The 23,652-nt window shown below is 45.9% G+C and overlaps 1 protein-coding gene across 1 annotated transcript in view; it reads right to left on the bottom strand.

Annotated features, from left to right (window-relative positions):
• Positions 1-3,985: 3,985 nt before the first annotated feature.
• Positions 3,986-23,652, bottom strand: part of RPRD1B (regulation of nuclear pre-mRNA domain containing 1B) — a 45,593-nt gene continuing 25,926 nt past the window's right edge. The window contains exons 6-7 of the mRNA XM_084776778.1: positions 22,590-22,765; positions 3,986-6,430 (exon numbers count right to left, since the gene is read on the bottom strand). Coding sequence (XP_084632904.1) covers positions 6,281-6,430; positions 22,590-22,765 — 326 coding nt within the window. The 3' untranslated portion in view covers positions 3,986-6,280. The remainder of the gene's footprint in view (positions 6,431-22,589; positions 22,766-23,652) is intronic.

The following is a 23,652-nucleotide window of genomic DNA, read 5'->3' on the forward strand; positions in this document are numbered from 1 at the left end:
GTGAGCAGATCGTGGATCTTTTGCTTTCTAGCATCCATCTTGCCAGCCAGCCTCCAACTGGATAAGCCAACCTTACAACTCCGTCTATTCCTACAGATTGTAATCCCCACAGTACTCAACTCACGCATTCCACAATTGTCCTGTGACCTGGCATTGTTACTCAGAGGCACATACCTACATACCTTAAAGAATTGAGAACAGGTGTGCAAACCAAAACTTGAGTTCACAGCAGCTCAATCAACAAAGACAAGAGAGGAAAAAAAAAAAAGAAAGCCAACAACCCAAAGGTCTTCAAATTAGCCAATAAACACAATGAGGCATGTGCATACAACAGAACATCATTTCAGTCTAGAAGGGAATGAAATCTATGAAATCTGATACCTGCTACAAATGCGGGTAAAACAACCAGGAAGTACTGTACCAAGTGAAAAGGGCTAGACACAAAAGGTCACATTTATATAATTCTATTTATTTTAAATATCTAGATTAAGAGATTGATAGAAACAGAGAGCAGGATGTTTGCCAGGGGCTGGGAGTGAGGGATAGTGGGAGTGACTGCTTCATGGATATCTGGTTTCCTAAAGGGGGTTGAGAATGTTCTAGAACTGGAGGGTGGTACTGGCTGCACAACATCACAAACACAGCAAACAGCATTGAAAATGGGCCAGGTGATCAATCATGTTTTGTTTATCTTAGCACGATTAAAAGGAAGTATTCACATAGACACAGAGAAGGGTAGTTCATGAGCTTACAGCTTAATGCTGGGGAAATCAACTTGGGTAACAGAAATAGAATAGTGAACAGAGAATTGAAGGCCCTAAAATAAACCACCAACATGATAAACAGAAGGTAGGTGGGACTCCAGTAACAGCAGCACTGTAATCCAGTGAGTGGGCAAGTGCCTCCAACCACAGGAAAACTGAGGTGTCCGCACTTGGCTGGGGAGCAAGCTATTCCAATGGCTATTTACAACCACAGAGCTGAGCTGCAGGGCCAAGCGGCAAGGCGGTTCCAGGTCGGCTGCAGGTAAGGGCAGGGAGACCTCATTAAGGTTCTAACCCCTCCAGGGACTGAGGTGCCAGGGAAGGGAGAAGAGACAACCCTTTCTGAGGGGTCGTGACATGGCCTGGCTTGGCCAAGGTTCCACTACCTCCTCTGGGGTGTCCTCACCCTCTCTTCCTAGTCTCCCAAGCTCACCTCATCCCAGGGTCTCCCAGAGTGAGGTCCTCTCCCTGGCTCTTGGCTCACACATGCTCCTTTCCCAGCATGTCTTTGATTGTTTTTTGTTTGTTTGTTTGTTTCAAGATAGGGTTTCTCTGTGTAGCCATGGCTGTCCTAGAATCCCTTTGTAGACCAGGCTGTCCTCAAACTCACAGGGATCCGCCTGCCTCTGCCTCCGAGTGCTGGGATTAAAGGCATGTGCTACCACGCCTGGCTCCCAGCACGTCTTGACAGAACATTCAGGAATGTGACCACTGTTCTCACCCACTTTGCCTAAGGAGTGGGAGGCCTCACCAGGCTGGGACACACCTTTTATTGATCCCCCATCTGTGCACCTAGCCAGCTCCGGGCACCACACCATTTAGCTTCTGACAGGCAGGGGTCCTCATAGTCCACTGGACAGCCACCCTACAGTGCCCCCTCTGAGCTCATGCAGGCCTCATATCTCAGTCCTGGGGGAAGAGGCTGCCGACATCCACTGCTTCCTGCAGGGAGACTCCTCACGCTGGCCAGTGGTGCTCTTGGAAAGAATTCTCACCCCAAATATCTTCCTTTGGTTCTAATGCCTCACTCCTAGGTGAGGGGGTTAGGATATGGGGGCTTGCCTCGCTTAACTATAAATACCACCTATGGTGTACAGCCTTCCAACACATCTCACTCTTAACCTCTCTCATCACACACGCATGTAAATACCGGCATATATTACTTAACACAGTCACAGGCAGCACTGAGCCCCTAATTTGTCTGACTTGGCACTAGTCCCATTTGACAGACATGTTGAAAGTTATCAATAGGTAGGGTTGTGACGGCCTTATCTGTTTCATAACTAAGAACTCACACAGCTAGCCAGCACTTCAAAACTATGGAAAACATTATGCAGGCACCAAGTGCATGAGGAAGATTCTCAATAGGCAGAAATGTTCTAGAATCCCAGGAGTTGAACTTCAGACCTTGGAAGGACCTTAGCAGTTACTGGTCAACCTACTTGTTCCCTGGGAAAAGCAGCCAAGTCCCTAAAGTGACTGACTGGAAGACCTGCCCAAGGTCATCACAAGAGAGACAAAATGGTTTGCAATTTCCAAAACCACTTTTTTTTTTAGATGAACTGATTCATAATGCTAATTTTAATATTTATCAAACCAATGGTAGAAATGAATTTTTAATGTAAAACAACTATTTTGGCCTTAAAAACATTGAACAAACTGAGCTTTCAACACTATATAAAGCTGTTATGAATCCCAACCTACTGCGCAGGACAATGATGGATTCTTAATTGAATCTGTGCCTGAAAGTGAAAGAATGAGTCTTAAATGGAAAACCTCACAGAGGTGGTGAGAAACACGCCTGGTCAGATAAATTATTCCAGGACAAAGAGCAAAACCAGGCCCAAAAATGGCTTTTCCTGAAAGACCCCAAATAAACCCAGTACAGCTGCCAGCTGCCACGTCATGGCTCTCATCCGCCTTCCTGGCCTCAGCAATGTTGCCTGGCCCTTGTCCCTGCAGGCTCAAGTCTCTAAGGGGCCACTGAAGGCCATCTAGCAAGTCCAGGACCCTACTCCCAGGACGTGCTACCCAGAGTTCTCAAAGGCTGTGCAGGCACCGCGCAGCTCAAAGATAAGAACGCTGAGGCCCAGAGAGGGAGTCGCCTGGGCCAGAAAGGTCCCACGGAGTTAACGGCTCTAATCACACAAGGTACATGTTTTGGCAGATTCGCCAGCTCACACTCCATCTCCAGCTGTGAGGACCTCAGGCCCATGTCCGAGTCTCAAGTGCTAGTTAAAGTCAAAAGAGAACTATGGACATACTATTTACAGGCAGGACTGAAGGAATTAGCCAGGTCCTGACAGCTGGGACAAGGGAGATCTAGTTACCGAGATTCACATTCTAAACTCAACCTTTATTAAAACAGAGCACGAGTAGAGGTTGAGGGAAGAGCTGGAGAGACCGTGCAGCGGTAGAGTATGTGGGGCTCTTGCAGAGGACCCAGGCTTGATTCCTAGCACACAGCCATGTGTAACTCCTGTTCCAAAGGACTCAGTGCTGCCTTCTGGTCTCTACAGGCACCAGGCATGCACACGGTGCACATAAATACATGCAGGCAAAACTCACACATTAAAAAAAAAAATCTAAAGAGAATAAAAGGACACAGGTAATATGCATCTCAACTTCCCTGACAGTGAACTTGGACTACCATGACTGAAAAGGAAGTCCCTTGCGTCAGAGAAGACAGGCAACCCCCACCCGGAGGCAGCACAACCGTGGAAGAGCCCAACCATTTCCAAACACGTCAGTTGCTGCAGAGGATCCCACCACCAAGGCCTTCTTTGTTACTCTGAGTCTTAAACAATAATATTAACTCAGTCACAGGATGTCTACCACTGGATGTCAACACCAGAACAGAAATCCATCAAAGGATTTTTAAAAGATGGTGTTTGGATCATTTTGTATTTTTCCAAGAGCAACATCAGGACACTGCAAATCAAACAATTCCAATGAGGCCTGGCAGTGTGAGTGAAAACACTGCAGCCAAAGACTTCCCAAGATGTCACCTGTGTGTTTGGGGGTAGTCACTAGCTGCTCCCTGCCAGTCCTCAGTCCTGCACAAGGAGGAAGTGCAGCAGCAGTGTGGACGGCTTACTGGGCAATCAAGCTCCAAGAAAGAACCAGAGATAACTTCATCCTAACAGTCCCAAGGGGAGAAAACAGAGTGTTCTCCATAGGTGCTCACCACACAAGGCAGGGAGAAGAAACATCACATAATGTTGTTCAACAACACCATCTTTATTCAAAAATATATATCTATGAGACATTTCAGAATATACTGCTGCCACCAATGGCAGCCTATACTTCTAAATAAAGTCCTAAATTAATATACAAATTTAAGCTTTAAAAATATCCTTTAAGAAAAACAAAACAAAAAACAAAGAGGGACTTTCTGAGGAATATGACCCAAGGAAAGATCCTTGAGGCCTATGGATTTCCTACATAAACACAAAACCAGAAGTCACCCACCCACCTGCCAGGTCAACTCTCAGGGACAAGAAGTTTCATTTAAATTAAACAACAAAAGCAAGCACACAGCTGGGAGACCGGGGCGTGGGGCACACCACAATGAAGATTAAAAAACAGAAGCATTTCATTAAAACGAACTCACTCCTTCACAGGAAGTCTGCTAGTAATCGGTGTTAAGAGGCCAACACACCCATTGACATACATAATCGCTACAGGTTCATTTCTTGATCTTGCTGTAAGAATTATGCACTGACTGCTGGTCAGACTCCAAGGGATAAAACATAGCAGCGGGCTAAATCCATTATGTTGTCATCTTTCCTCCTAGTGATCCGCACAGAGCTGCTACAGTCTTTCGGTCTGTGGCTGGCAAACAGCTGCTTCTGTGGGAAAGCAGTGCGTGCAGGAGGTGTTTAGAAACCGTGTGCCCATGCATGTGACATTACAGTGGCACGCTGTGTGGGGAAGTGTTCCACAGCAGAGACTGGGGTTTCCCTCAAGTCAGTGCTGCCCTGTAGTCTCTGGAGAAAACAATGCGGACAGAACAGGCAGAATGAACAAACAAACAGTAGCCTGCACTCTACGTGAAAAAAGGCTTCCACAAGACCAGGCTCTGCACAGTGGAACTGAGTACCACCATTCTCCCCTCACAGCAGGTGGGGCAGCTTCTCAAAAGGAGGCCTGCCTACACAGTGACACACAGGTTTGCTTTAACATGTAAAACAGTGTGTGCTTTTCTGGTGACCCTGAAAACAGCAACTCAAAGTACTGAAACTTCTCAAATGCTGTCACTGAATTCCTACTTCAGGCTTCTGGACTCCGTCTCTGGGCTACAATTCCTATTACACTTGCAGGGCAAACTGGTTTCTGCCCTTTCCAATGTCAGAACTGAGCCTGCCAGATCAGAATGAGTTTCAGGTCCAGGCCCAATCTTCACTAGACGTCAGCTAAAATCTTACCCACATCATTCAGTCATAATGTCAGCTGGCATGATAATGGCATACAAACCCAGTTAGCCTCCCTTGTTCCCTTCCTCTGCCGGAGACGGGAATACTTCTCCTTGCCTGGGAGCATGGGTGCACATAGTGGCCTGACCTGCTGGCATGCTCAGTGTCCTATCTGCAGAGATGTTCAAGTCTAGTCACTATGCTGTGGATGTATGTCCACATGGCAGCGTTAGTGTATGCTCCAGTCCCCAAAGGAAGGGTAAGAGCAACGTGCACAAGAGCCCAGACTCCACCTGTGCAGCGTACACCAGCCTGGGGCACACCATCCAAACAGCTGCCTTCACAGCACCGGGGCGGGAGGGCAAGGGACAGACACGATGGGAGACAGGGTCCTGCTTTAGGAAGGCGCTCTGATACTGGGGACCCTTGAGAAGTGTGGCATGGGCTGCGGGGGAGAAACCAGGCTGTCACTCTGTACCTGCACTGTGACTATGTCCCAGATCAGCTCTGAATGTTATTACTAGATTATCTAAAATCTCATAAAACAAACACACCTAACCTTGACAACACTTCTCTAGTAGAAATGACGGTTGGGAAGGGTCAGAAATTTGGCAAACTTTTTGTGGCAAAGCTGTGCTGCTGACCTTGTGGGCAGATGGTGTCCAGGTGCGCCAACGCCTGCAGCCTGAGTCCCTCACTGGGAGCCTGTTCTGAACCTGGCGAAGGCCAGCTCAGACTTCCATAGTATATGCTGCCACTTGAAGCAAGATTCTCTCAAAAGCTTCCACAGCACACATGGTTTTCATGGCTGTGGGTGTAGGAGACCGCTAAGAATGGAAAAGCAACAGGAGGATGAGCAAGTGAGCGGGAGGGAGAGTCTGTATTCTTAGCAAAGACAACTGAAACTGAGTCAGTCCATTTGCACGCTTCTGAACTGTGCTCAGGAGGGGCCCGGAGGAGAACGAGAAGTCAGAGCTCCCCCACTTCATTACTGAGGCAGATGCTGGCTGAAGAAATGGAGCCGGGGCCAGGAGGCTGTCTCCAATAGTGACTTGCTTCTTTTCTCTGGCACACATGGGAACCTGGGGTATGATACCTGTCCTAGTCGGTTGAGAAGAGGTCACCAGCAGAGGGCAGAGGTGCCAGGCCCCCTGTGACGTTAGGCAGCAGTGAGAGGTCTGGCAAGCTCTGAATGTGGGACTTGAGTTCCTTGCGGACCTGGGTTACTCGAGCAAGCTTCTGTTTATACTCCTAGAAAGACAAAAGGAGACACTGGTTACACTGCTGGGCTGGCCCGTGGGCCAGTCAGCTAGTCCCAGCCACTTGCAGACTGAGGCTGCTCCTCAGGTCTGTCACCACACTACAGCTGTCAAGCCTCCAAGGGTCCAGCTTCATCAGAGACCATCAGCTTCCATAATGCTGAGATTCCGTGAAAGGACATGAAGTCAGAAAGTAAAAAGCAGTGACATATTTGTTTTAACATGTAAAACAGTGCATAATTGCATCCTTCTAATTGGTCTTCAACAGTTGTATAAAAATACAGGTGCTCACATGCTCCTGAGCTTTTTCAGAGCTTCATCTAGACCAGCAGTTCTTAACCTGTGAGCTGCGATCCCTTTGGCAAACCTCTATCTCTAAAAATATTTACATTACAATTCATAACAGTACCAAAATTAGTTATGAAGTAGCAATGAAAATAATTTTATGGTTGAGGGGGTCACCATAAATAAGAAACCATTACGCAGTGTTAGAAAGGCTGAGAACCACTGCTCTAGAGAAAGCTGGACAACTCATTGTAAAAGCACATGTTTTGTGTTAAAAGCTTACAGACCACCCTATATATCAATCACTCACAAACAAACTCTCCATATCTCAAAATACCCAACTGCCACCACCTGGGTCTAAGACCCCTTCACTGCCACAGTCCCTGAAGAGGTCTCCTAGGAGTCTCTGTGTTAGTTTCTCTAGGAATGCTGCCAACCTTTCCCCCAGATCTCCCCATACCCTTCCACTGAGAAGGCACCACACACCCCACTATCACCATGAGTCAGAGCCCACTGCATTGGAAGGGTCCCCTGCTTCTCCTGGTCCTAGCAAAGCCTGCTTCTGCCCCTGTACTACTGGCTGAGCTCCACCTGCCTCAGCAAATCCACTTAGTGCCCAGAGAGCAGGTGTCTCACCCACACCTTTGCTTGACAGCTCCCCCTTGCTAGGTGAGCAACAGGGTTCCCAGTTCTACGTTCTACGTTCCCCTCAGACACGCTGAACTTCCATATTCCTCTAGCGTATGACTCCCGATGATAGAAATGGGGCAGTGTTTTCTGTCCTTAGTTCACAAATACTTCTAATAAAACTGTATGAGAAAATACTGGGCCACATGAGCTCTGAGTCTTAGAGATTCCTAGAGGCTTATTTCCTCCCTACAAGGCATTCTGTAGGGATAAGGAGGTTCCTGAGGCTGGGCCCATACTGTGCAGACTTTCTTACAGGAGGGCATGCAAAGCACTGGGAAGAATCAGAGGCCCACGGTTAGCGATGCTTCTCCTCCTTCCCTGCCTGAAGTACAGGAACAGCCTTTTCCATGAAGACTGACCTTTCCTTCCTTCCTCTTCTGTAGACCAGGCTAGCCTTGAATTCATAGAGATCCACCTGCCTCTGTCTCCCACGTGCTAGGATTAAAGGTGAACACCACTACACCCAGCAGTAAGTCCCAGTTCTTCAATGCCAAATACTATGGCACACTAGGGAGATGAGTTTGACAATGCATGTAAACTGTTAATGAGGGCTCTTCCATCAAACCAGAAAGCTCTGGTTACATATGCCTCACTCTGCATCTGCCTCACCTAGCAGTGTCCAGCACAGTAGCTGGATAAATTAGCAACAAAGAGAAATCTTCCTCAAACTTGGACTTCAGGAAGTGGAAACCACCTTCAAGCCTGGGCTTGACAAGGCCAAGGCCCCCAGTGTCTGCTCGCACCAATACTTAATTGACACTGGCCTCAGGCATCAGGCCAATGGTCTCTTTCTGGACATAATGTATCACTACTCACAGCATTGCAGGAGGATCACAAAGTCAACCTGGACTACACAGAGATCCTGTCTCAAAAGCAGAACAAATGAAAGACCAAGAGGTTTAAATGATCAACAGGATGAGCAGGCATAGCTTCTGAGTTCCTAAAGGCAAGTAAAGGCTGCCGTAGAAGGGCCTCGCAGGGCAGCTGAATGGCACAGCTTAGTGACACACAGGCAAGTAGGTCAAGCAGACTCTCTTATGGGTCACTGAGCAGAGTCCATCACTTCTCTTTTTGAAGAATCAGGCTTTCCAAATAAAATCAGCTTTAAATGCTGTCACAGACTAACAAAACATTCGAGAAGAAGCCCAAGCAAAACTACCCCAAGTGCAACTTCAGTTCACACTTCTGATTGTCCCTGTTTTGGTGTTCCCCAAGGCAGGGCAGCATAGCCCCCACGAGCTGCCTTCCCAGTTTCCTCTGGTTCTGAGCAGGAGCAAGAAGAGCTCAGGAAAATCTAGGAGTCTCCCGCCTTTTGTCTTGGCAGGCAGGTGTGTTCTCAAGCTGTTGCTCAAAGGCTCCCTTGGAAAACAGCACCCTTGACAACTCCTGCCCCTTCCACAATGCCACCTATGGCATTCATCTGAATAAAAATGGCCCCACAGGCTCATCTATTTGAATCCATGGCTACCAGGGAGTGTCACTACTAGAGAAGGATTAGGAGGTGTGGCTTTTGGGGGTGAAAGGTGTCACTGGGGGCAGACTGGGGGTTTCAAAAGCCCATGCTAGGTCTAGTTCTCTCTCTACCTACAGATTAGGCTATAGCTCTTAGCTACTGCTCCAGTGTCATGTGTGCCACCATGTTCCCTGACATGATAACTGTAAGCAAACCTCCAAACCCTCCTATGAGGAGGCCCACTGGGAGCATTCTGCCTCCCAAAGGGTGCCGCTTTCCTGTCTCTTTAGCACACCAGGAGCAACTCAAACAGGGCAAGGACAGAATCCATAGGCTGTTTGTTTATAGAATCTCCTGCACTTGTGTGTGATTCTAAACCAAGTGCAGAATCTACCACTCATGCCTCACTGGTTGGCCGATGCATTTAAGAGATTAGGGGCCACATCATGGTCACCCCAAGATGCTGCTGTTGCAGCACTTTGCTGGCTGTGGTCTCTCCTCCCAGCCACAACTCACAAGGCCTTTGTTGCTCTCTTCCTTCACAAATGCCTCCCCGGAGAAGCCAAGGCAAACCCAACAGCCCCACCTCTTTGCTTCCTACTTGGGCATACTTCAGCCCCTGGCTACTGCAGCCAGCCCGCACACTGAACATGAGTGCAGAGACCTACAACAGGTCAAGTCATTCCTGACCTGCTGCCACCACTGGAGTCAAGATCCAGTGGACTGTGATGAGCTTTCAGAGTTTCTGGGGCTGCCGAGGAATGTTTCAAATGAAGATAGCCTCAGGTGTGTTGAGATAATGCCTAGGATTTATGCTCCTGACAAAGCTTTGGAGTCTTGCCTCACAGCCACAAACAATAGGAAAAAGTGCTGGCTAACACTGTGAACCCAGGCACCATGTACAAGGAACTAAGTGAGGAGGGAGCAGGCAGGGCCTGCCACATTCTTTGCCTTTTATGGCCAGGGCAGTAAGCCAGACCTGACATGCTGCAGATGAGCTCTGGGATAAGCGGGTTAAAAGTGACAGGGGCTGACAGCACAGTGACCTTTCTACAGGAATTTCATTTCGAAATAAACAAAATTATAAGCGTTTCCTCTAGCAACTTACATAAGAAATGCTGACCAGAATATAAGTATTCTTAAACCCATTCTCTCCCTGGCTAGAGTATTTACATAAGTACTGACCTTGGGGCGGGCCTGAACTGCTTAAAAGCAGCTATGGGGCAGCAGAGCGGTTTCTTTGATCACATTCTGCCCTGCTATGGGACATAGGGCATGGCTCCTCCCAGGTGAGAATCATGAAGGACTTTGCTGTAAGTAATGGTGGCACCACACTGCCTTAACCCCAAAAGCCACTTTGTTACGTGGAGAAAATGGCCTTTGTTGCTCTGTAGGAGAGCACTTGCCTAGCATGCACAAGGCCTTAGTTCCAATGCAAGCACCAGTTAGTGAGAAAAAAACAAAGTAAACGTTTATCTGGATATGATTTAACCTAACCCAAGCCCTGCTATGGCACCAGGTTTATCCTCCAGTATGGCTCACAGGACCTGCACTTACAATCACAGCCTCGGTAAGCACCTCTATCCAACCATCCATCTGGCTGAAAGAACAGCACTTATGTCTTCATATTGGAAATAAGAATGCTGCCTTAAGTTTTCTGTCAAAGATCCATGTGGAACAAAAATCCTCACTAAGCTGTACCTCTCTCCCAGTCAGCTCCAGGGCAGCTACCACATTTCAAAAACAATGCACTCTGGGTGCCAGAGTGGGGCTGGAGCTGCTTAGGAAGATGCTGGAGAAGATACAAGGAAAAGAAGAATCTGTGGCTGCATCCCCCAAACTTGGGTCTGGTCAGCTTCATTATTAAAGCCACTGATAAAAGTGCATCCAGATCCTTCCAAAAGGACAAAAGGCAAAATTCCCCAGAGGAATGTCTATCCACCAGGGCACCATCCGTCACATGGCAGTAGGCTTCTTTAACATTGAAACATAGTTTTTCTGGGTGCTTCTTTTTCCTCTGGGGACCCCAAATGTTTCTATTGCTACAACAAAAACCCAAGTCTCAGGGATGGAGAGATGGCTTAGAGGTTAAGAGCACTGGCTGCTCTTCCAGAGGATCTGGGTTCAATTCCTAGCCAATAAAGTGGCTCACAACCATCTGTGTCTCCAATTCCAGAAAATCTTACACATTCTTCTGGCCACTGTGGGCACCAGGCACGCAAAAGATGCACAGACATACATGCAGACACAGCACACATACCCATGAAATTATATAAGGGAAACAAATCTGATAGGGATTTGCACAAACACGGGAAAAATACAAAGCTATGTGCCTGTACATACACTAAGAACATTGTAAAGGATAAAGACAAAACTAATTTTAGGATGAGGCAATTCTTGATAACTTTAATGTGGTTTTAAAAAAAGAGACATTTACAATTTAAAGTCATACTTAGTGGTGGCAGGCCCGTAATCCCAACTAGTTGGAAGGCTAAAACAAGTGGATTACAAGCTCAAGGCCAGTTTGAAGTACAGAGTGAGTTTAAAGCTAGCTCAACTGCAGAGGGAATTCAAGGCCAGCAATGGTAACTTACTAAAACCCTTTCTCAAAATGAAAGAATAAATAAAAAGAGGGCTGGAGACACAGCTCAGTGGCAGAGCGCCTCATATTCATTTAACCTCTAGTTCTCAGAAGTAAACAAACAAGCAACAAAACACATACATTAACAATGTAATAGAAATCCATAAAATACATTGAAAAGACTCCTGGGTCTTTCAAAATGCAGGCATTTGTGCAATGGGACCCCTCATAATATATAATACCAGTATAATGAAAATACTAAAACTCTTTTTTAAGACAAGATTTTATGTAACTCTGACTAGCCCTTGCTGTGCACCTAAGGATGACCTTGAACTCCTGATGCTGCTGCCTCCATCTTTCAACTGCAGAGATGATAGGCCTATAACAGGAATGGAAACCAGGCCTGCACTGCAGGTGGCTAGGGGCCTTGGAAAAAACTAGAATTAATTAATGGGGTCTGAGGTGAAAAGAGCATCCAGTCCCCCTAGTCTCCATTATTTTACAAGCAATATTTAATCTTTCTGACTTACATGTTAAGAGAGATGTTGAAGAAAAAGAATTGTTAGTGAAATACAAAATCCTCTTCTCACAAGCCGACTGTCCTTAACGTCAAGCAAATTTATCAGATGCAGCCTTAAACGTCTGGAAGGCCCTTTGACCAGGTCCTTTCTTCACTAAAGGCCTACCTCCAAAACTAAAGAAAAACAAAAAAACAGATTTTTCAACTAAGTGGCGCCACATTCCAAACCATCCATCTATAGGCCTGGAGAGAGGAAGAAATTGGTCTAGACTTCACGGGCATACCCTCAGGGAAAGAAAGTTCCCTGCCAAGATAAACTCTTACCCATGTTTAGACATTCATCCAGCCCTGACCATCCCTGAGCTGAGCTGAAGAGGGTTAGCGGTATGGGAATGGTGCTGCAAACAGGACTTAGACATATGAATCCACAAAAGACACGGAGCTCTGAAGGATAAAGTGGGGTCTGAGGCAACATGTACAGGAAGGGCACTTGGCTCTCCGGGGTGGAATCTGAAGGTGCATTGCCCAAAGAGGCAGTGAGGTACAGACAGATGATGAACAAGGTCTAACAGATGAGGGCAAATTGTGGAAAGTAAAGGAGAAACAGGCAGAGGCAATAATCCACATAAATCCAGAGATGAGGGCCAACATGGGCAAATACCAGAGTACAGGCTGGTAGCAAAGACTGGGGGATGGGAGGTGGGGCAGGGGGGCGGAGCCATGGCTGATGAGGAAGAGGGAGAGTCAAACCATAAGTGACAAGGGAGAAGGTAGGAGAAAAACAAGCCATGGCAGGAATGAGAGGAAATATGATTTGGACCATTTTAGGGCAATGAGAAGCCACCTAAACGTTTAGGCAGGGCAATGGTATGCTCAGAATTTCGTTTTGAAAACATGAAGGGCTTGCTGGACAAAGGCAAGTAATCAGCAAGTAAGGCTAGAGCCGGGAGGTGATGGCAGAGGTGGAGACAGGCAACAAAGTGGGGCAGACCCAAGAAAAACAGACACTCAACAGGGCAGGGAGGTCGTCAGCCCGAGAAACCAAGAGGTACAACTAGGAGGCAGGGACATAAGGAGGCTACGTGCCGCATCTGAGATGTAGGAATCCTGGGGGAAGTGCTGGGTGAGTAGGAGCATGCTGGAGAGGGGAAGGGGCTCTCTGCAGCCTAGCACGGCTTCACACTCACACTCCAGCGTGCTAAGATTACAGGTGCTCGGTTCTGCTGAGTGTGACTCAGTGAGAAGGAAGAGCTGTCTAAGCTGGTTAAGGCAAGGCTATACAGGTGGGAACTAAAGCAAACGAAGTGGAAGTCACTTGGGGGAAGATCTAGAATGAGAGAAAGGCTAAAGGTATGCAAACCTCACAGGATGGAGATGGAGAAAAGGATCCTAGAGAACGGGAAAGACTAGAGCCAGCAGTGGGTGATTCAAAACCAGGGAAAGAGAATCCAGGTACTAAGAAGACACAGTATTAAATGCTACAGAGAGGGTCAGAATGCGGAGTCATGAGACAGACTGACAACTACCTCAGAAGTAAAGGTTACCTTACAAATGAGAAAAATCACATCAAGAGGTGGCTCAACAGTTGGGAGCAATTGCTGCTCTTCCAGAACATGGATTTGGTCCCCAGCACCCATATTAGGTGGCTCAGAACCAACTAGGACTCCAGCTCCTGAGATCTGATGCTCTCTTTTGGCTTCCAAGGGCTCCTGTATACACGCGGTGCAAATAAACATACATAGACACACACACACACACACACACACACACACACACACACACACATGAAAATAAATAAATCTTAACAAAAAACCAAATCACATCAAAGCTAAAAGGCTGCAGTAGCCACAATGGTAAAAGCCAGGGAAGGCATGGAAGAGGCCTTTCAGCTCCCTACCAAGGGATCACACTGGGGCAAGTCCACCTGTATGGAAACAACTCCCAGCCAGGCTATGTCCTGTAGAAGTGAACACTGTGAACAAAGCAACCACCAGGGACAGTGTGAGAATTGGACCTGCCCACTCATAACTACTAAGCTGGTCTTAAGGTACTCAGAGACATTCCCTGCTGGGTAACTTTGCTGTGTTGAAATTTACAGTTACAATCCTCCTGCCTCAGCTTTCTGAATGTGAGGATTGCAGCCATGTATGCCTGGCATTACAGAAAAAACAAAACAAAACAAAACAAAGCCAGAGATGTAACTTCTAAGACTACAAAGCATACAACTGTCCTCCAATTTCCCTTTTTCCAAAGCACCACTTGAAGTGAAAGTAGAAGCCCAGCTCAACAGTGGGACACTAATACAGACTGAAATAGCACACACTTATGGGCCAAGCAGAATTAGCAACCATAGCTCAAATGTCTGTCATCTGAATCCTGCTCTTAAAATTATGCTCACTCAAGTCAGTGTTGTAACTAGCTGTCATTTTCCCACAGCTGTCACAAATGTAAACAAGACCATTTGAAAGCCAGAAGGCAGCCCACTGTCTAATAACTCTTCAGTATTTGCTCCTTCACAAAACAAAGATGCTCCTTAACTGGGGACAAGGAAGCTGTATCTGTAAGTTTCAGAAGAAAACGAGAGCTCCTACGACAGGAATGCAGAGTAGGGGGAAGACCCTGAAACAAACACCCTTCAGTGTGCAGAAAGACACGCAGATACCTGCATGTCTGCGCAGAGACTCCTCTAGAAATCTAGAAGAAAGTTGTCTAAACACCAAGAGTTGGCAGAGAAGGTATAGAGTAAAATGGAAAGACAAAATGAGGAGAGAACTGCTCACAAGGGACTACAATATCCAAACTACTCACACGTGTGTTAGCAAGGGGGAGTAATTATGCAAAGTAAACAACAACAAGATTAGAAAACTCTACACATCACCCCTTACCTCACAAGTTTCTCTTAGGGAGAAAAGGGCCTCCTCACATACAGCCCAGGCTGGCACTGGCTTGCAACTTACGATCCTCCTGCCTCAACTTTCTCACTGATGGAACTATAGGTACATTGCACCATGTTTGGCTCTCCATTTTAACTTTAACAGAAAAAATAAAAAATAAAGGAAATAGATAAAAATTAAAACCTCTTTGTAGATTATAAACTAATGAGGTTATTTTTTCCTATATGTATTGCCAGAGTTTCTTGCGTTATTACTTTTACAATCAGGACAAAAGAAAGAACAGAGTGTTCGGAGAGTAAGAATGGCTGAGCGGCAGGCAGGAATGTGGGGAGAGGCAGAGCTAGCTTGTGCCTACACACACTCCAAGTGCCACCCCCACCAGGACAATCTCAGGAGGGCTCCTCAGAAGGTGTTCAACACTGCCAACAATGGGTTCAGGTGCAGCTCAATGGCACAGCACTTGCCTAGCATGGGTGAGGCCCTGGGTTCCAACCACATGCACCTGCACTCACACACACACTACTCACATCCCGCTAGACAGCTGCTCCAGATGTAACTCTGGTATGGAAAGGATCCAGGTACCAGACCCCATGATCACCTGGCAGGCGTAAGCAGAATGCCCTGCTTCAGTAACTGTTCTAACTGCCCTTAGAGCTGATAATGCTGGTCTAGTGAGGACAGAGCTGTGCACTGTAAGGGCAATATGTGGGGCCAGCCTGAGCCTATCTCAGGCACCACTTGGCTATTGTGACAAGCTCTATGTGAGCCAGCTCTAGTCATGTTCACTAGGGTCAGAAGATCCCACACTGACACCGTGACTTTGAGCTCCTCATAAAACACAGAGATTCATTCTTTTGTGAAAAACAAGGATTAGACTGCCTGCACATACGGTAAGGGACAGTGAGATAAGATATTGGGTTTAACATATGGGAAAGAGAAACAATGTCTTCCAAAGCTGACAAAGGGGAGCTCTCTATCTCCACCTACTGTCCCATTGTTGAGAGAAATGCTTCTAAACATCTGTACCCTGATGAAGGGATGCTGTCAAAACCAACAGGCCATCAGTGTGGCTGAGAAGCCCCTTTATTGGAGCCAAAGAATTTCACGAGTTGTTAAAACCTGCAGTGCACAAAAATACAAAGAGTCACATAGTAATGCTGGATTCTACATCATTCTGCCTTCCCAGCTGTGTTGTCTGAAGTCAAATTCTTAAGGACTCATTGCAGGCCAAGAAGAGGTGCCAAGTGTAGAGAAACGGCAACAGCCCCAATTTACTGAATCATTTCTCCCTTGCCACCAGAGCATGTGCATAGGCACACAGAGAGCAGCGAGGAGCAGAGTAGATTCTCTCTCACTCACAGGGCATTCTGGAATGCTTGCCTGCAATCACTGCTACCTCCCTGCATAAGATATCACTGCTCCATGACAAGATGCTTTGGGGACTGTCTAAATGGCTCAACTCTGCCTACTCAAAGTATATGACTACTAAAATTTCTTTAGCTTAAGGACATCCAGGCATCTATCTCACTCTGCTTTGTAATGTGGGGACCCTGGTAACTTCGCTGAGGGTGCGTATACATGCCTTCTAGAGATGAGGAGTACTACTGGCTACTGAAAAGTGTCGTTTCTACCCTCAATCTCTGGTCAAGGAGACTTATGGTGCCCAGACAGGGCTTTCACAATGCCAAACATATCAGTGACGCTCTGCTATGCTTATTAAAATCCTGCTGCAGAGATTACAGCAGGCTTAGCTCAGGGTCATCTAGCTCTTACTCACAGACTGAGAGACAAGACCCCACCACCAGTAAGGATTGAATAAGAAACAAGACCCCACCACCAGTAAGGATTAAATAAGAGACAAGACCCCACCACCAGTAAGGATTGAATAAGAAACAAGACCCCACCACCAGTAAGGATTAAATAAGAAACAAGACCCCACCACCAGTAAGGATTAAATAAGAGACAAGACCCCACCACCAGTAAGGATTAAATAAGAAACAAGACCCCACCACCAGTAAGGATTAAATAAGAAACAAGACCCCACCACCAGTAAGGACTAAATAAGAAACAAGACCCCACCACCAGTAAGGATTGAATAAGAAACAAGACCCCACCACCAGTAAGGATTAAATAAGAAACAAGACCCCACCACCAGTAAGGATTGAATAAGAAACAAGACCCCACCACCAGTAAGGATTGAATGAGAGACAAGACCCCACCACCAGTAAGGATTAAATGAGAGACAAGACCCCACCACTAGTAAGGATTAAATGCAACTGCTGGTAAAATTCAAATGGCCTTTTTTTTCCTTGTGCAGAAATCGAAAAGGCGATGGCAAATTTTTTAATTCATATGGTATTTTAGGAGGTCTTACACAAAACAACAAGGAAAAAAGAAAACAGAGTGAAGACTTGTGAGGCACCACCATAGGGCACACAGCAATCAGTGGTATGCAACTGAAAATGCATACATTCAATGATTTTTGACAAGGGTATCACACATTCAGTTGGAGGAACAAACGCCACCAGGCAAATGGACATCTACACACCACAGGGGGCGGTTCCCTTCCTCACAACACATACAAAACTAACTCAGAATTGATGGAAGTTAAAACTAAGAGCTCCGACGCTAAAGCTCCAAAAAAATGCAGTGGGAAATCTTCATGTCTTGGAATTGGCCAACGGTTTCTTAGATGCAACACCCAAAACAAGAGCAACAAAAGGAAAAATTGGAGTAAAGTTGTAACTCATTAAAATAAAAAAAAGTGCTAAAGACTCAAACTGCAAATAACCTAACTTGAAAGTGGACAAAGGGGCTTGAACTGACATGCTTCCAACAAGGACAACAAAAATCATGGAATAGGCATGCTCATCACCACTACTACTCTGAGAAACAAAAATCAACTAGCACAGGAACAAGTCCAAAGTTTTAGGCTGGTTAGAAAAAAAGAAGTGGTAAGCACTGGCAAGGATGTGACCAAGCTGAAGCCTGTACATTGGTGGTGGCAGCAGAAAACAGGGCAGCTGTCATGGGAAACAGTGGGTGTCAAAAGGTTAAATACAGAACCTCTTTGACATAGCAACCACAACCCTAGCGTAACACAAGCCCAGGAGAAATGGAAACATGTCTACAACAACGTGTACATGACTAGCTACAGCAGCACTAGTCATTACTCACAGTAACTAAATGCAGATGCAATTCCAACGCCCATCAATAATAATGGACAGACAAATTCTGGCAGATCCATCTAGTAGATATTAGCTATTACTATTGCAATAATTATAAATATTTGCACTAACATTCATCCTAAAGAGGAAAAAAGTACTGATACATGGTGCTTTGTGAATAAATCTCAAATTATTACCTAATTGAAAGAAGAGACACAAGTATGTAGAATCCCCAGGAGAAGCACCGTTCAGACAGAAAGCATGTCAGTGGTCCCCAGGAGCCGAAGGTGAAGGCCCAGGGTTAGGATGACTGCCTGACAGGGATGGGGTTCCCTCTGCAGTGATGAAATATTTGAGCCTTTACAGAAGATAGCTGCTCTATACTATGAAGTACTAAATGTCACTGAAATGTACGCCCTTTCAAATAGTCAACTTTATGTTATATAATTTGTGTTAGACAATTTCCCCTCAATCTACAAACAAAGTTGTAGCTAGGAAATCATCTAGCACTCTTTCCTATTTGGCAGTCTTTGTACACCACAATCTAGATCATGGACACACACCATGGTTTAATGCCGGAAGCTGCTGTGCTAGGAGGTGAGGCTGCAGGCACCTGACCCTGGGTTCTGTAAGCCTGCACAAGTAGCTTCTCTCCTCCACATGCCCACAGCCCAATCCTATGGCTCTGATGAACACATGCATACCATCTTTCACTCAAAATGACAAGACAGAAACTCTGATCAACCTGCTCACACTAAGGCTTGGGATTTTTTTATTTTTAAATTTTATTTTTTTAGTTTTTTGAGGCAGGGTTTCCCTATGTTATCTTGGCTGTTCTGGACTTGTACACCAGGCTGTCCTCACTGACAGCGATCCGCCTGCCTCTGCCTCCCAAGTGCTGGGAGTAAAGGCGTGCACCACCAACACCCAACCGGGATTTTTTAAAAAAAGATTTATTTATTTTTATTTATACTGTATTCTGCCTGCATGTATGCCTGCATACCAGAAGACTGCGCCAGATCTCATTATACATGGTTGTGAGGCACCATGTGGGTGATGGGAATTGAACTCAGGACCTTTGGAAGAACAGCCAGTGCTCTCAATCTCTGAACTATCTTTCTAGACCAGGTTTGTGAGCTTTAAGCAGCTGTTTGGCCTAAGAGTCACCGCTGTCAGCAAGGATCAAAGTCTCCTTGTCCTGAGAGCGACATCTGAAAGCTGTTCTGGCACCTTTGACTTTTACTTTTTTGAGACAACCTTGCTTTAGGCCCCACACTGCATAGCTTGACTTCTGAGCTGTTAGTAACACTGGTCCCTTCCACAGCCTTCTTTTCGATTTCTAGGTTTTCTCTGTTCATGACACAAAGTATTACAGATTTTCGTCAGCTTTCCCTTTAACCTTGCTTGGAGTTTAGGGGGAAAGTGGTACAGTAGTGCCAACCATGACACTCAGAAGTATAAAAATGGTTTTTAAAAAGGGTATCATTTCTAAATGAGCCCTAATTCTGCTAAAAGGAAAATGAAAGATACACAAATGGGAAACCATTGTGTTTTCTACCACAGTCATCTTTATTAATACTTTCTGCACTTAATGGAACCTAGAAGTAACTCTCTTCATAGGAAAAGGTGACTTCCCCTGAGGAATCTACATCATGGTGTCCAACAGACTTCAAGGGGCCACCAGCTGGAGGCATCTAGTGTTCAGAAAGAGTGTGTGCATTTGACACTTTACATACATCCTTAATAAACATCTGGTCAAATTAATGTTATGAATAATGAATTCTTTTTCTTGATTTATTTCAATGCAGATAGGATGAGCTAGAAGATTCTCCTTCCTCTAAGCTTTCTCACATCCCCATTAAGTCTTTGCTTGCTGCAGTTCTCTCCCCGGAGGGCAAGTCATTGAGGAAAGGAAACAGGCTTCTGTACACCCTTGGCCCTGAGCAGCTGAGGAGGCCCAGCTTACCCATCTTTGCACCTGTGTCCGCTGCTGAACAGGTACAGACTGGTGGCTGAAGATAAAACCCCAGTTCCCCACAGGGTCTCCAGTGCCAAAATCCACACACTTTCTTATTTTTCTTCACTCACATGTTACTGCTGGCTGCTCAACACACACACACACACGCACGCACGCACGCACGCACGCACGCACGCACGCACGCCTTTTTTTTTTTTAATTTTTTTGTCTTTGTTTTTGTTTATGAGTGCTTTACTGCAGAAGAGGGGCAACAGATCACATCATAGGTAGTTGTGAGCCACCATGTGGTTGCTGGGAATTGAACTCATGATCTCTGGAAGAGCAGGTGGCGCTCTTAACCACTGAGCCACCTCTCCAACCCTGTCAATTGTCTTAACTCCCTTAGTCCCTTGGTTGTATGCTTCCTATACTGTTGACACAGACAATGACTTCCTTGGACCACAGTTTCCTTCTGTGAGCCAGAATGGGTCCTCCTCCCCACTAGACTCTAACCTAGCACCTCCACTTCAAGGTTCAGAAACTACTAGAAACCCAATGTAAGTTCTCAATAAAAAAGAGATGCTTGCTATCTAAAGGAAAATAAACGGTTAAAAAGAAAGAAAGAAAGAAGGAAAGAAAGAAAGAAAGAAAGAAAGAAAAAGAAAAATTTAACTGTTAACAAATTAGAACTGTGGAGAAAGACAGCCAAGAAAACATCTGTATGTTCATGAGTCCATCAGCTGTGGCATTTACACACTGACGGCAACAAAAGGTTTCCAGATTTAACCGGCCTTCTGATTTGGCAGCATTAAGGACTGACTGCTATGGAAGGAAGGTGGAGGGATATGCAGCACTGGGGCTTCGCTCAAGCTGCACACTGGGTGTTACTGCCACCGTCAGGACAGAATGGAAGAAGATCTGTCTATATAAGGGGTGAGAGGAAATCTTAGGTTCAGAGGAGAAGACTGTTAAAGAGCTAATGTTATCTCTCAGCCTCTTACATTTTATCCAGTCATTTCCTTTCTAAATGCAGCAAACTTCATTTTATTTCACAATGAACAGTCCCACCTAGCTGATATGGTTTGGAACAGGAACCCTGAGCTCTGAGTCCTTGAAGTACCAGGATCTTCCTACTCCATCCTCAAGTGCTAGGTTCCAATGCCATGCCATTCGGTGAATTAGTAACAATGGGAACTACAAAGCTACAGAATGACTGACCTTTGACATTCTGTGCCCTGTAACTTCTCAGGATGCCCAGGAAGCTACCTACTCTGCAGGAGGCCCCTATGAAACAGACAGCTGACTGCAGCTAGGGAAGGGGCAGAAGAGAGTTAACTGGCTCTACCAACAGTCTCCTTCTCGAAGACTGTCCTCTATGGTGGCTTGCCATGTTCCACCCAACAACAGCTGCTCATGATAATCAATGTCTGACAGATCAGAGAAAGCCCTTAATGTGTCGCCAAGGGGCAGTTCAACAGATGGCACGATGACTTACAACCAGAATCATTAATTACAATCTCTTATTAGTCCCCGGGTACAGTGCTGAAATGCTTCCTCAGTGAAAGACGAGCGCTGCAGATACGTGGCCGTCTGTGCTGAATCTACGTGAAAGCCACACGGCGGGCAGCCCAGCTGACCTTGCACACTCAAGCTGGCTAAGCATCTCAAGTCCCCAGCACCTCTAGCCATTACAGCTCCATAATCACTGTAGGTAAGGATATGGTAGTGCCTCTCCAGGCAGCTGACCAGAGTGACAGCTGCAACAACCACTGGAGCTAGCTCAGTGTTCCCTCCCTCTGGGCCACTGACTTTCCCCACTGGAAGAAGGGTGGTCTTCCACTCCCTTATCTACTGAGGGGCCTTTTCGAGGTGTTTCTTATGATCATTATGACTTATTCTCCAACTCCTCTCCCCTCTTCTTCTCCTACTCTTTTCCATGTCCCTTTTAAACAGACAGAACTAAGAAGAAGCTAAGAAACAAGTCTAACAAGTGGGCAGGCAAGCCCCACACATCCACACTGCGGGCTCTGCTCCCCAGAGACAAGGAGCTAAGAAGCCCCACAGTGAGGGGTGGCCCCAAGCCCCTCCTTGCTGCAGACACCAAGTAACACACTCTAAACTCAGAAAAAATGGGGTCCGCCCACAGCTGGAGTCAGGCTACATAAGCACAACTGAACTTTTAGAATATGTACAGGTAGCGCTTGCAGGCAGGTGAATTACTGGTCTTAGCATGTGTATATGTCAGAATAAACTTCAGAACAATTCAGATTCCCAAATACAACCAATTAGGTGCCTTTGATTTTGCTGATCTTTCTGTACCTCAATTTCACTTTCTTAACTGTAACACTAAACTGAAACAACCTTAAGATCCTAAATGCAGTGACTAAGAGGCCCCTGTTTTCACAATATGAGTTTTTCTTTCCTGGACATGTGAAAACATGACTTCAACTTCTAACTAGGTGCCAGTAATTGCAGTTATCAGATAGATGGTCCTATTTCATTTGTTTTCAAAAGATTAAAAAAAAAAAAAGGTTAATCTAGGAATAATATGGGTTGTAGGAATGGTGATTCAGGCAGTCTGGGTCTGCCCTGCGATGTACTCACTTCTAGCTTTTTCTCTTTTTCTGACAAAACCTCTTTCTGGTTCTGGGTGTACTCCACCAGCATCCGTGCCAGCTGGCGCCGGTCTTCCAATTCTGCTGCCAGGCGCCCGTTATACTCTGCTAGTAACAGACATGCTTCATCTACTGTTTTTGAGAGACGTTCAGCTGCCTCTTTGTCTGAGTACAAATAAGAGCAGAAAACAGAGACAATATATAAATCATATAGGTACGATTGCAAACATTCCTGAGAGAAGGTTCACAGAGTCCCAGAATAAACCAGAACCTGTGAACCAACAATGCTGGCTAGCCAAGAATCCAAAGGCACCAACTCTGTCAACAAGATACATTTCAGAATTGCCTGAAGTGAGGCAGGAAAGCTGGCAGGCTGAAAAGTGCTTCAAGCAAAAGCTCTCCAAACAAAGCTGCAGAAAAGTACTTAGGGTGGACTCCCCTTGCCTCTGAGAGGATGAAGTGGTTTGCTTATATTACCACATTAAGAATACTTTCCCCACTGCTCTGAAGAAACAGAGCAAGCACTCACATCCTAAGCATGCAGAGATGAGGGAAAACCAAAGTTGTGTGAGAGGCTCAGAATGTGGTCCAGCTGGTCTGCAGGACCCTGTTCACCAGAGAAAGAGCCTAGCACCTGGGTGACAATTTGTCTCCCACACTTGTGAAACATTGGGGGGGGGGGCAGAAGGGGCTTTCAAATGTATCTAAACATGATCCTCAGAGGAAACAGTTTATGAAAACACAAATAAACAGTGCCACTATGGTGGCTCACACTCATAGAAGGCTGCCACCAATTACAATCAGTCTAAGGAAGAAAGGCAGGAAGGAAGAAAGCAAAGAAGGAAGGAAGGGGTAAATATCTTTTTCTTAGTATATGTATGTATTTCTAAAGTGTTGGTAATCATAGACCAGACTGCTTTGTGTCCAAACAATGGCTCATCACCATGCTTTTGGGGTGGGGGTGGGGAAGAGAACAAACCTTGCAGTATAAGAAAAGGTATTCTTGGAAAGAAGTGGCAAAGGCTGGTTGTACCAAATGCTCAAAGACAAAA

The sequence above is a fragment of the Acomys minous genome (assembly GCF_964271855.1).
Source record: "Acomys minous genome assembly, chromosome: 3".
Classification (NCBI taxonomy): Eukaryota; Metazoa; Chordata; class Mammalia; order Rodentia; family Muridae; genus Acomys; species Acomys minous.